This window comes from Equus asinus, chromosome 11, assembly GCF_041296235.1.
Source record: "Equus asinus isolate D_3611 breed Donkey chromosome 11, EquAss-T2T_v2, whole genome shotgun sequence".
In the NCBI taxonomy this organism is placed as follows: domain Eukaryota; kingdom Metazoa; phylum Chordata; class Mammalia; order Perissodactyla; family Equidae; genus Equus; species Equus asinus.
In genome coordinates this window covers 84,802,761-84,815,601 of record NC_091800.1, presented here as the reverse complement: position 1 = coordinate 84,815,601, position 12,841 = coordinate 84,802,761, and the positions used below count along the sequence as shown (strand labels likewise).

Sequence of the window (12,841 nt, the reverse complement as noted above, 5' to 3'; positions counted from 1 at the left end):
GAGACTAAGGGCCTGGGGAGATGAGACCAGAAAGTGGCTCTAAGAAGGTTCTCTTGGAGGAGGATATGGACATGGCCTCCCTGAGGTTGGGCGTCTCCTGGTCCTCGGTGGTGATGGAGGTGGTCCCCAAGGTTGGGAGTCTCCTGGTCCTCGGTGGTGATGGAGGTGGTCCCCCGAGGTTGGGAGTCTCCTCATCCTCGGTGGTGATGGATGTGGTCCCCCGAGGTTGGGAGTCTCCTGGTCCTTGGTGGTGATGGATGTGGTCCCCCGAGGTTGGGAGTCTCCTCATCCTCGGTGGTGATGGATGTGGTCCCCCGAGGTTGGGAGTCTCCTGGTCCTCAGTGGTGATGGACGTGGCCCCCCAAGGTTTGGAGTCTCCTGGTCCTCAGTGGTCGCTGACGTGGCCTCCTGAGTTTGGGAGTCTCCTGGTTCTTGGTCTATATGGAAGTGGCCCCCCAGGTTGGGAGCTCCTTCTGAAGGTGTGTGCCCACCTCTCACAGCACTGGTTTTCTTCAGATCTCTGTTGAGGAGCTGGAGCGGAATCTGGTGGTCAAAGTGAACAAGGACGCTGTTATGAAGATTGCGGTGGCTGCGGATCTGTTCCAGCTCGAGAGAGGACTGTACCATCTGAACCTTACTGTTGGAGGCATCCCCTTCAAGGAGAAAGACCTCATCCAGCCTGTAAGTACCATCCTGACCTGGGGCCGGAGCCCAGGATGGGTCAGACGACGAGCCTTGGGCGTGAGCTACCGTAGGTTTGGAAGGCTAGTGTTTCCCAGAAATCAGCAGGCAATGCATGCTGCTGTCACTAACCCCACTCTCTCTCTATGACACTCACTTGAGATTTCATCTGAGTTGATAGTAAAATGTCTGTCTTGGAGTTGAGATAAAACACCATGAAATTATTCTTTAACAAAAAGAGCAGTCATCTTTTTTGCAGAAATCCCAGGAACATTTGGGTTGTTAAGCCTGCCAGCATTTCCGTAGGGAAAAGACCTAACAGGGAGGTCAGTACTGGTGGTTTCTCCAGGTCCTGCCCCCCTGCCCACTACCGCGTGCCCGGCCCGCAGCCATGTTTCTCCGTCTCCTGTGTGCTCATGCCACTGGCCAGAACGCTCGGTGTTGTAGTCATGGCTTCCACAGCAGATGGGAGAAATGCTCAGAGCGTGTGGAGGTTCAAATGGTGGGTGGCCTTAGCACCATCTTCCCTCTGGGGCCAGTGGAAGGACGTCCTGCAGGGACCTCGAGCATCAGACTGTCCGGGGCTTCCGTCAGCCGTGGCCATGCACTCCCTCAGGCCTCTTGGTTTTGCAGATAAAGGCTGAGGGGCCTGATTGGCTCAAAACCATAGAGCAGGTGATGGCTGAGCTGGAATGAGCCTTCCTGGCCCCTGGACTGACTTTCCACGGGTGTGTTTGGGGGCCTGGTGAGACCACCAGGCACAATGGCTATACAAGTGTCTCCTCGTCCCGCAGCCTTTCAGACAGGCGGTCAGTGCTCCTCACTCTGTCACGAGTGAGGAACCCAGTGCAGAGGGAGGTGGTGGCCTTCACGACGCACGCGTGTGACCCTCACCCTGTGTGGAAGGAGGACCCACCGTGTGCTCTGCTCAGGGGCGTCCTGCAGTGAATCATTTTGTGAAGTAAATAACCTCCACGAATAGGATGTGTCCATTTTGCAGTGGATTTCCACACGCCTGGGCCAAGAGGGCGCCCCGTCCGTCTGACCAGGGTGGCACCAGCAGCCTGGCCTCCCGTCGTGGTGTCTGGGAGCGTGTGTGGCTCCAAGGAAGCCACGGGGCTCTCTGTGTCTTTCCAGATAAACCCCCGTCTGGATGGCTGTATGAGGAGCTGGAACTGGCTGAACGGCGAGGACACCGCAATCCAGGAAACGGTGAAGGTGAATGCAAAGATGCAGTGCTTCTCGGTGACGGAGAGAGGCTCCTTCTACCCCGGGACCGGGTTTGCCTTCTACAGCCTCGACTACGGTGAGTACCGCTCCTCTGCTGTGATGGTGGGACTTTCGGCCAATATACGCTAAAAACAGACAAACCTGGAAGGGCTTCCTACCTAGGACCACAGCATGGGGGATGAGCTGGTGCCCCCAGAGGCCTAGGGCTGGACGCAGGCCCCACCTCTCTGGGTGGCCGCGCCTGGTCTCGGTTCTGAGGTAGCCAGTGAGGAAGGAGTGGCAGGCGGCGAGGAGATGGCCCTGCTGGCCTGCGATGGTGAGATGGGCAGGCCAGGTGAGACCACGGGGATCTAAGAAGATGCTGTGCAGGAGGTTCTGAGACGAGACAAGCTTAGGCTCCCCCAAGCGGGTGGAGAAGCTCTCAAAATGTACTGGACCTTGCGATCGCCAGTGACTCACAAGGAATAAAAAGGGTAGCGTCTAAAAGCCGTGGGGTGGCAGCCTCTGGGACTCCAGTGAACCCAGATTTTGAGAGAGGGCCATCGGGGACGAGCAGAAGCAGCTGGCCCAGTCCCGCAGCTGCCAAGAAGGCAGATGTTCTCAAAGAGATTGAGGCTTATCCAGCCAGCGTGGGAAGAGACCAAGGAGCTTCTCCTTTACACCTGGAGAAATAAGACGGATGCAGAAGAAACAAGACTTCTTGAAGCTTCCGTGATCCTGACATGTAGCAGAAAGGCGGGACCCAGGGGCAGACTCCGGGGGGCGGCCCTGAGGGCTGTGTGGGCACGCCCAGGTTGGGTGTGGGGATGCTGAACATGGGCCCGGTTGCTTGGGAACCACCGTCCATCACTGGCGACCGTGCGCAGTGTCAGTGTGGCTGCAGGAGGTAGAGGGTCGGCCCAGAGGCAGACCCGGCTTCTGCAAAAGCAAGGCCCTTAATTTCTTAGAACAAAACACAACACAACGATCTCTGTCCTTCTGTTATCAACTTAGTGATGATCTGCAGTAGAAACAAGCAGTCCTAGCAAGCCAGTGAATGAGCGGTCACTTAAACACAAACTTTATGTGAAATGTGTTAATGTTTGAATCACATCTGTTCTCGATTCCCGATGATACAGACGCTGCTCTGAGGGCGTCCGTGTGACACTCGGATCAGTGACGGACAGCTGCACAGTTCTGTTTGACTTGACTCTCAGGAGTTCCCCTAATCTCGTCCTTAGACAGGTTTAACGTCAATCTCTGTTTCTCAAGCGCACGCCAGCTGGCGCCCTGAGTTGTGGTCACTGTGCCTGGTTCACAGACCGTAGTGGCTTTGAGCTCGAGCCTCTTAGGCGAGCTGTGCACAGCCCAGGAGGATGCATATGCACAGGATCGTACAGACTCTTTAGGCCGGTTCCCAGCCCCTGCAGCCCACCGAGGGGCCATATCCAGAGCCTTGTCTGTCTGACCACAGGTGCCTTCCTGGGTCTCTGCTCTCGGCCAACACCCTGGTCCAGGCAGCTCTTTGCTCACTCCTCATGCTCCCTTCTCCGTAGCCCACTCCTGCACAGACTCCCAGCGTTGCTGCAACGGCCACCATCCTGGGGCCGTTTCTGGCTCTATGCTGCCCCTTTCCATGTTCCCACCCTGCGAGAGTCCCACTGGGGCGCCCCCAGGCCCTCTCTTTTCCTAAACTCTGGGGCTTTTATGGTCAAACCTGCCCCCCTGAGCCTCCCCCCGCCTCCGGCTCATCAGCCCAGGAGGGCAGGCAGCAGCTCCCTCCTCCAGACCTCATACCACACGTCAGCACCGGGTGGGACCCCCACGCTCTGGGTCGGAGGAGATGGGGCTTGCTCCTCCCTCCTCTCAAGGCCTCGGATCACTGTCCCCCTTTGTGTCTTTGCGTTAACTGTCAGAAGCATCGCCATGTCATTGAAGGTAATTTTGAGAAAAGAACCATTCTCTCTTCATCGCACCACCTAATACAGAACACACGTCACTCCCTTACTCATCTTTATGCGTACGAACCTAGAACGTCATTGAGTGTTTAATATAAATAGTCGTATATAAAGGTTTGATTCTTCTTCACTTAACGTGACGTTTTCACGCTGTAGCACAGACAGCAAACACTGCCTTTACTGAGCGTATCCTGGTCTGCTCGCCCTTCTTGCCATGTGGCTTTGATCTGTGAGTTCTCTGACAGCAAAGGCCACATGGTGTCTAGAACTCTAGGCATTTTTAGTGAATCCTAAACTCTACCGTCAGTGCCTGTTGTATAACACAGGAAAGACCGTCAGGAGATCACAGAACGTCCTCTTTTGGTCTGCAGCAGCTCAGAATGGGTTTGGACTCCCTGGGTCTCACAGTCTCAAGAGCCCTCGGCGGGAGGGGCGTGTGGCAGAGCCCATTCTGCGCCCAAGAGAGCTGAGGTGCTGGTGCCTTTAAAAACGCTCTGACCGCCAGCCATGGGTCTTACACCCCATCTGGGACGCTCACCTGCAGGGGACTCTCCTCTCTTCCTGCACAAGCGAAGGGAGAACCTGGCAATGGAGGAGAATGCTGTAGGGTTTTTTTTTTTTTTGGTAACTTTTTCTATGTGCAATCAATTCAATGAAGAATCATTGAGAACTGATCCTAACAGACCCCACTTAGGGATGGGGCCCCAGCGATGACGTGACGGGGCTCAAGTCTGGTGGGGAGAGAACTGGCTTGTGACTCTCCTGTGGGAGGGCCTCCAGCTCCGGCCACACTGACCTTGCTTGAGCACGCCCTGCCTGCACCCGGCTCCTGCAGGGCAGCTCCGTTGTTCTCATGAGATAGAACACTTGAAAACCAAGAGGGCAGAGATCTTGGACGTCTTCAGCAGCAGGTGGTTCAAACGTGGGGAGGAAAGACAGGGTGTTCGTCCTCAGACGGCCAGGATCCAGCCCTTCCCACCAAGTGTGCTTTTTGGAATGGTTTGTGCAAGATATGCATAGATAGTATGTACATATTTCGTCCACATGCGTCATGTGTGATATATCACATCATTGGTGTCACGCATTTATTACACAGTTAGTATTACGTGTGCAGTGCATCCAAGTGACGAGTCCCTCCGTGGAGGCGTTTGGATAGTAAAGAAACTGCAGCCCAGCAGCTTCCGTTTGTGTCGCTCTTCCCGGCACCTCCGACCTCAGGGACCTGCCTGACCCCCAGGGACTGGGGGGTGGGGGGGGGCGGTTGGGGCTGTGAACTCCAGCACCTTGTGTGGAAAGAGCTGAGTCCTGCGGCGAGGGAGCGAGGGCAACTGGGGAGGTGGACACCTGTGGTCCTGGGGGCCTTGGCCTGGGGTCACCAGGAGGGCATTGGGGAGAGCGGGTGCTGGCACGGCCAGGGGACACTGTCTCCTCGGTGGCCCGGGTCTGGGGGCTGTGGCCAGAACCTGTCACCTCCCAGCTGCGGGCTGCAGCTTGACAGTGATGGGGTCTCACAAGCTCCACATCGCGTTGTCATGGGGCCTCCCACCTGCTTTCTGCAGCCAGGCTGGCGTCTCCCACGGCCCGGGAAGGGTAGGGAGCTGTGGCTCGCGCCCTCGGCTCACACCTGCCTCTCCTCCATCTGTATGGCCTCATGGTGCGCCGCCTTCCTCGCAGCACGGACATCGCCAGACGTCGGGACCGAGACAACCTGGGAAATAGAGGTCGTGGCTCGGATCCGCCCCGCCACTGACACTGGGGTGCTGCTGGCGCTGGTGGGTGAGGACCGTGCTGTCGCCCTCTCTGTGGCCCTGGTCGACTACCATTCCACCAAGAAGCTCAAAAAGCAGGTACCACTTCCTGCCCCTGCATCCTGCCAGCAGCAGGGGGTCCATCCACCCTCGGGGCTCCAGCCACTGCTCCCGGATCGGGTCCCACACTCCCTGCCTCTCGGGGTTCTGTCCCACGCTCGCCTGACCCCCATGGGGGTCTGACCAACCACGCTTGTCTTGGGGACATTGTTGACCCAAGATCGCCCAACATGCCGTGGGCAAAGCCGTGGGGACTGGCGTGACTTTCCCTCCTGTGCAGTTGGCCAGCCTGGCAGCGTAGAGCAGTTTCAATAGCCACTCGTGTTTACGCCAGATGATTTAGGTAACGATTCACATTCCAGCACCTCTTGAAAAGTCAGCTGGAAGGCGCGGCCCGGACCCTCTAAAGAGCATCGCTCCCGGGCAACACGGGCAGAGCTGTGAGCACGGCCGCCCCACCCCGTCCCAGCTGCTCCTTCCACCTGAGCTGTCCCCACCCCCCCTGCTGTCCCAGCACTGTGTAGCAGTCACCGCCTGGGGCTCGCTGTGTGCCTGGGGCAGCCAGAGGCGAGGGGAGGAGCTTCTGTGCTCTGGCCTCTGTCCCAAGTGGGGGACGTGGCTGCCTGGACGGCACGCGGTCACCATCGGCCTGCTCTGAGGCTGGCGAGCTCGTCTGCTCATGGGGCTGGGCACCGGCTTGCCACCATCGCCGAGGACGGGCCACACACGACCTGAGCTGCTTTCCCACCAGTGCGGGCATTTGGGATAAAGAGCTGGGGTCCCAACAGCTGTGGGGCCACCTGCCCCGTGGGGAGAGTGAGGGAGGAGAGGGCAGGACTGTCCTGTGTCGTCAAAGTGTGTTTCTGTTCATGTCATCAGGCGTGTTTCTGTCCCGTGTTGTCAGAGCTGTGTTCTGCCAGGCGTGAGCACCAGGTGGCAGGTCGGCTGCCTGCCGGCCTGTTTGTATTTGCCGCTGCCGTTGCCGTCCTGCATCACAGGCTCGTGTGGCCGTTTCTCGTGGGAGAAGCGGCTGTGGCCTGTGTCCTGGGTCCTGGACACACTAATGGCTCTGAGCCCGCTCTGTGTGGCAGTGCGCCCTGTGTGGATGGCCGACTCCGGGCCTCAGATGCCTCTGCTTTGTTTGTTCATAGTCCATCATGGGAAGGGGTTGTGGAGGCCTCATGCTGGCCCCTTGCTTTACACGTCTAGAAACTGAGGCCCACACCAGCGAGCGACTGGGCGCAGAGCCCGGCCCAGAGACCCCACTGTCTCCGTTGCTTCTCTCCTGCAGCTGGTGGTCCTGGCCGTGGAGAGCGTGGCCCTGGCCCTGATGGAGATCAAGGTCTGTGACGGCCAGGAGCACGTGGTGAGTGTCTCCGTGAAGGAGGGCGAGGCCGTGCTGGAGGTCGACGGCACCAAGGGCGCCAGTGAAGTGAGCCATGAGGGGCTGACGGAGAGCCTGGCGGTCCTCGGGAAGCACTTGCAGGGCTCCATGCGCACCTTCATCGGGGGCCTGCCAGGTAAGGGCCGCCAGGTAGGGGCGTCCAGGTAGGGGGGCCTGCCAGGTAGGGGCCGCCAGGTAGGGGCGTCCAGGTAGGGGGGCCTGCCAGGTAAGGGCCGCCAGGTAGGGGCGTCCAGGTAGGGGGGCCTGCCAGGTAGGGCGCTCCGTGGGCTGTGCGCTCAGGGGTGGCACCAGCTGCTCTGACCACCCCCACTTGCCCCCCCACACTGAAGCCGGGTGTTCCTGTGCAGACGGGGACTGTTTTAGAGGAAGAGAACCCAGGAGGTGATTGGCGGCATCGTGTGTTTCGTGTGTGTCAGCACCTGCTCAGCATTTTACCAGTCGAGGCTGACACACACACACACAGTGGGGACAAGTGTTGGCCTGGACCTCCGCCGCCCTCTGCGTCCTTCAGGAGCCCCCCACCTGAGCTGTGTCAGACATGTGTTCTCGCCAAGGCCCAAGGGGAAGGCCCAGCCGACGGGGGGCCGTGCTGCAGCAGGTGCCCCTGTGCCCCGGCCAGTGTCCCCGAGTCCTGGTGTCCAGCTGCTGTGGCAGCAGACAGAGGAACCCCAGCCCCTCCTGTGTCCCGGAAGGGCTGGTGTGTGGCTGCCTCCTCCAGGCCCGGGACTCGTGTCTGATCAGATGTTTGCCTGCATGCCTGCCTGCGGCCGAGAGCCACGTGATGGGCAAGGTGGCAGAGAGGCAGAGGGTGCCAGGCGCTTATGTAAGCCCAGCGGGCTCCTGCTCGGCACAGGTTACCACTTGCTGCGAGAGCAGGGCGTCTGTCTTGGCTCCACTCAGCTGTAACAAACGAGGCTTTGATGAGCATGAAGGGGCCGCCCTGCAGCTGAGTGACTCACCGGAGCCAAGAAGTCATTTGCTAATCAATTTGACGATCTGTGTGTGCTTCCCGGGGGAGGCAGCTGTCCTGCTGAGGCCTGCCTGGCAGAGATGCAGCGCCCGCTGCGGGCACGGGGCCTGGTGGTGGTGCTGATGCTCTGGAAGGAGAGGAAGGGCGCCCTCGCAGGGAAAGGCCAGGGCCTTGGGGGCGCTGTGGTGGGGACACAGCGGGCGCTCACTGCTAAGACGCTGTCTTTTCTTTCCCGCTGGCCCAGACGTGCCTGTGACCTCAGCTCCCGTCACCGCTTTCTACCGCGGCTGCATGACACTAGAGGTCAACCGGCAGGCGCTGGATCTGGACGAGGCCACCTACAAGCACAGTGACATCACCTCGCACTCCTGCCCCCCGGTCGAGCCGGCCACCCCCTAGACAGCACCCCGCCGGACGCCAGCCGACTCAGGCCTCCCTCCCAGATGCGGAGGGAGGGGCGCCACCTGCGAGCAGCTCCCCCAACACCGAGTCCCCACGCTGTTCCTTCAAGACCTTCCTCTGCCTTGTAACATACGTGTAAATAGTCGAGAGGACTGACGTTGTTGACCCAAAGCCACATGCCAACCACAGCGTCCCCAGCGAAGCCGGCTCCACGGAGCCAGCTCGAAAATAATTCTGTTATTTTTATTACCAAACGCTTCTTTCCGACCCAAAGATATGGAAAAATAAACTATTTACAGAAACCTTTCTAACTCTGTGGTGGTTTCTGCTCCTTGTGTCTTTAGGGCTCAGCAGCTCTGGGGGAAGCAGCGGGTATGCAGAGCGGGGTCCGTGTGTGTGGGCTCCTCACCCGGGCGTCCTTCCTTCTGCCCACTTGCCAGCGGTGCCCCAATGCCGACCCGAGTGTGCGGCCCAGGCAGCCCCTGGGAGCCGCCGACACGCTGCCCCTTGCTGTGGGGTGAGCCCCTTCCTCAGGAGGAGGTGTTGGCAGGGCCCCCTGCGCGGCAGCCAGGCGCGGGGAAGGGATGAGACAGCGTGGCTGGCACCTGCTCCCCGCTCCTGGATGGACCTGCACACCCGGCCCGACGTTTGCTCTGACTATGTCAGAAACCCCTGCTCCTCTCCTCCGAGGGGCTGTGGGTGGAGCTGAACTGCACTTGGCCTGTGCAGAGCTGCCATCAGGACCCGGGACCACAGCGGGGCCAATGGCCTCAGAGCGCGTCTGTGAGGGAGGGTGGGGCAGGCAGTCCTGGCGCTCTGACCCCAGGAGGGCGAGGGCGCAAACCACCCATGGGAGCCAGCTGTGTGCAAACGCTCCTGGAGCCACAACCCCCAGCGGAGGGCACAGGGCCTGCAGTCCCCTGGGGAGACAGGACTCAGGTGTGGAGCCACGCAGGGCACGGCCCTCCTGAGCCTGACGGGACTGTGGGGCAGAGGGCAGGTGCCCCATGGCTGGTAAGGGCCGGCGCAGCAGGGGTTTGAGCAGGGGGTCCCAGAGAAGGTTCCGGCATCGTGTGGGGACTGACAATTGGATGGTTCCTCCACGACTGAGATCCTTTTTTTAAAATACCAAACTCCAAAGTTTGTCCTGGGGCAGGCGGGGCTCAGGGTTGCTTTCAGATCCTGCTCCATGGACAGCAGCGACGTGTCCCACGGCCCATCACGCCACGACTGTGGGGTTGTTCCTAAAAGTTGCATCAGCCGCACACGGTCCGGGTTCCAGTGTCACCTCATCCTCCTGGCTGTGGAATGTGAGTTGGTACGTAAGTCACGACGTGACCCCGAGGTGAGCGGTGTGCAGGAAGGTGGACGCCAGGAGAGTAATCACGGCGGAGAGGGGAGCACGGGCACCGTGAGGGAGGACAGACTCCCCTGAACCCTGGAGAATGGGGCTGTGGCCTCAAGGACACTCTGAGCCCCTGCCGGCCGCATTGGCCAGGTGGGATGACCACGAATGCTGAGGCGGGAGGAGCCGAGCGTCCCTTGTCACCCACAGCTGGCAGGATCCACAAGACACTGGGGGCTGCAATGCCACACCCCGTCAGGAGGCACCCCCAGGCCAAGCTCACTTAAGATGACCAGACAGAGGCCTGAAGCTACATGATGACCTGGCAGGGACACACGAGGGCACAGTGCTCAGGCCACCCAGGGCCTGGCAGGGCCAACCCAGGTAGCCAGAGTCGGCCCCACCGAGGGTCACTGCAGGTCTTCAGCATGCTCACCGTGTCCTTGGGGCTCCTGTTGGTCGGAACCCACTTTTCTGTTCCCTGGCGGGCCCCACCACCCCATGCATGTATGTGTGTGTATGTGTGTGCACGCCTGTGCGTGTGCGTGCCCCGCCTCCACCTGGCCCCCCAGGGGAGTCCAGCTCAATCAGGCCGTGTGGGCCGGGGGGCGGGGGGTGGGGGGGAGGGCAGGGGGCACGGCTCAGCTCAGGCTGTGCTGTCTGCGTCCCTCCTGTTGCTGTTCTTCCTAGACTCTTGGCAGCGTTTGGGTGGAAGTTCTGTTGACTCAGGACTTCAGAAAACCGGCCTAAGAGGTTCTTCAGGTAATTTTCCACGTTGGCGCGTGAGAAACAAGGGACGGAGGGGAAGTCAGTCTCCGGCCCAGAGAGCACGTGGCAGGCAGGCCCTGAGTAGTCCCGGCTCTCGTGAAACTCCATCACCAGCCAGGGTCCTGCCCACGGCACCGTGGGTTTCCCCACTCTTGTCTGTGACCGGGGTGGAGCGTGTGCTGGCTCACACTGAAACAGACCCCAAACCCAGGCGTCCTGTGCCGGCCCTGGGACGGGGGCTGCCTGGTGGGGCTGAGCTGCAGGCCGCAGCCTCTTGCTGTGCATCTGGGGCATGAGAGCCCAGCTCCTGGGGACTCTGGTCTTGACCAGGGAGGCCCAGGCGGGGACACCATCTGCTCAATAAGCTGGAGGCGTCCCCTGGACCCGACAGCCCCCAGCGCTGGCCGACCGCAGCTCTGAGAGCATGGGAAACGCCACTCCACCCATGGCCCCAGAGACTCCATGCTGCTGTCAACGAAAATAATCCATAACCAATCTATAAATGAAAATTTGGGTGAGTTTATTCTGAACTGAAATCTGAGGACCATGGCCCGGGGCCTTTCTTCCCAAAGGAAGAAAGGGCACCAAGGAAGTGAGGTATACAGAGTGCTTATATACCCCCAAACAGGATATTTCACATATGATTGAAATGTCCCTCCCACAATAGTCACAAGATTGCCCTGTCGGCACAGCACTTGATGGACACAGCAGGTAGTGGGTCTGCTATCTTGGTGGGCGTAGCAGGAGGCAAGTCTATTGTCTCAAGCTGGGAGGTCACAGGTGAGCACAGCAATGAGTTTCTAGCCTAAGGAAAGACGCTTAATCCTTTAGGAGCCGCCAACATTGGGAGGGGGAGGGAAGTTGCACCTTTATCTCAAAGGCCTTTGTTCTTGCCATAGGGAATCTCTAAAGCAGATATACAATGCATGCTCAACAGCCATGGTCAGGCCCTTTTGGAAAGACAAGGTCAGGCCGAATTAGGTTTATACCAAATGGCTTCCTCATATTCTCCAATACATCCTATTGCTTGCCATTTTTATTTGTCACTGCCTGCCCACTGGCCTCCAGCGGCCTCAGGAGCACAGAGCCCACTGTGGGGCTGATCTGTTGCTCTGTGCGGTCACCACAGCAATCCTCGTGGTGCTCTCTGGTTCTGCTGGCTGTAGAAGAGGCTCTGGAATGTTCTGTGGAATGTTCGCCTAGCCGGCCAGGAGCCTCCTCTCGGCCAGCCCCAACTCTCTAGAGAAGGCAGTACAGCCAAGAGCAGAGAAGACACACAGTGACGTCTGAGACCGGACCCTGGAACCCCCAGAGACACGCAGCAGAGGCCAGCATGTCGGGGTGCTCTGAACACCTCGGGCTCATCTTCTGTCCGGGGGAGCTGGGCACACACGTTTCCTGGTGTGGCCCCCTGAGACTCCGCTGGGCACCAGGGCTGCTTCTAACTACGGCCAAGAAAAAGCTCACAGCCAGTACAGAGCCCACTGCTGCAATACGCTCCGCAGCAGTGCGGGCCGGGCTGGCGTCCTCACCACTGTCCGGTCCAGGCAGGGCTGGGCTAGAGGAGGCTGTGACAGGCGGAGACTTTTATATCTCCAATTGAGCCCCATGGAGGAGGAGCTGGGATGATTCTGACTGTCCAATATGGAGATGGAGCTGGGATGAGTGTGACTGACTGTGCGCTGTGGAGATGGAGCTGGGATGACTGACTGTGTGCTGTGGAGATGGAGCTGGGGTGACTGACTGTGCGCTGTGGAGATGGAGCTGGGATGACTGCGTGCTGTGGAGATGGAGCTGGGGTGACTGCACGCTGTGGAGATGAAGCTGGGATGACTGCGCACTGTGGAGATGGAGCTGGGATGACTGACTGCGCGCTGTGGAGATAGAGCTGGGATGACTGACTGTGTGCTATGGAGATGGAGCTGGGGTGACTGACTGTGCGCTGTGGAGATGGAGCTGGGATGAGTGTGACTGACTGTGCGCTGTGGAGATGGAGCTGGGATGACTGACTGTGTGCTGTGGAGATGGAGCTGGGGTGACTGACTGTGCGCTGTGGAGATGGAGCTGGGATGACTGCGCACTGTGGAGATGGAGCTGGGATGAGTGTGACTGACTGTGCGCTGTGGAGATGGAGCTGGGATGACTGACTGTGTGCTGTGGAGATGAAGCTGGGATGACTGCGCACTGTAGAGATGGAGCTGGGATGAGTGTGACTGACTGTGCGCTGTGGAGATGGAGCTGGGGTGAGTCTGAGCTATGGAGGAGGAGAGGGGATGATGTGATGAGGCACTATGG

The 12,841-nt window shown here is 59.5% G+C and overlaps 1 protein-coding gene across 1 annotated transcript in view; it reads left to right on the top strand.

The window, feature by feature from the left end:
• The window catches only part of GAS6 (growth arrest specific 6), a 43,778-nt gene extending 35,034 nt beyond the window's left edge, over positions 1-8,744 (top strand). Inside the window, exons 11-15 of the mRNA XM_070520213.1 lie at positions 517-681; positions 1,819-1,987; positions 5,523-5,695; positions 6,948-7,176; positions 8,276-8,744. Of these exons, the coding sequence (XP_070376314.1) occupies positions 517-681; positions 1,819-1,987; positions 5,523-5,695; positions 6,948-7,176; positions 8,276-8,430 (891 nt within the window). The 3' untranslated portion in view covers positions 8,431-8,744. The remainder of the gene's footprint in view (positions 1-516; positions 682-1,818; positions 1,988-5,522; positions 5,696-6,947; positions 7,177-8,275) is intronic.
• The last annotated feature ends 4,097 nt before the right edge of the window (positions 8,745-12,841 follow it).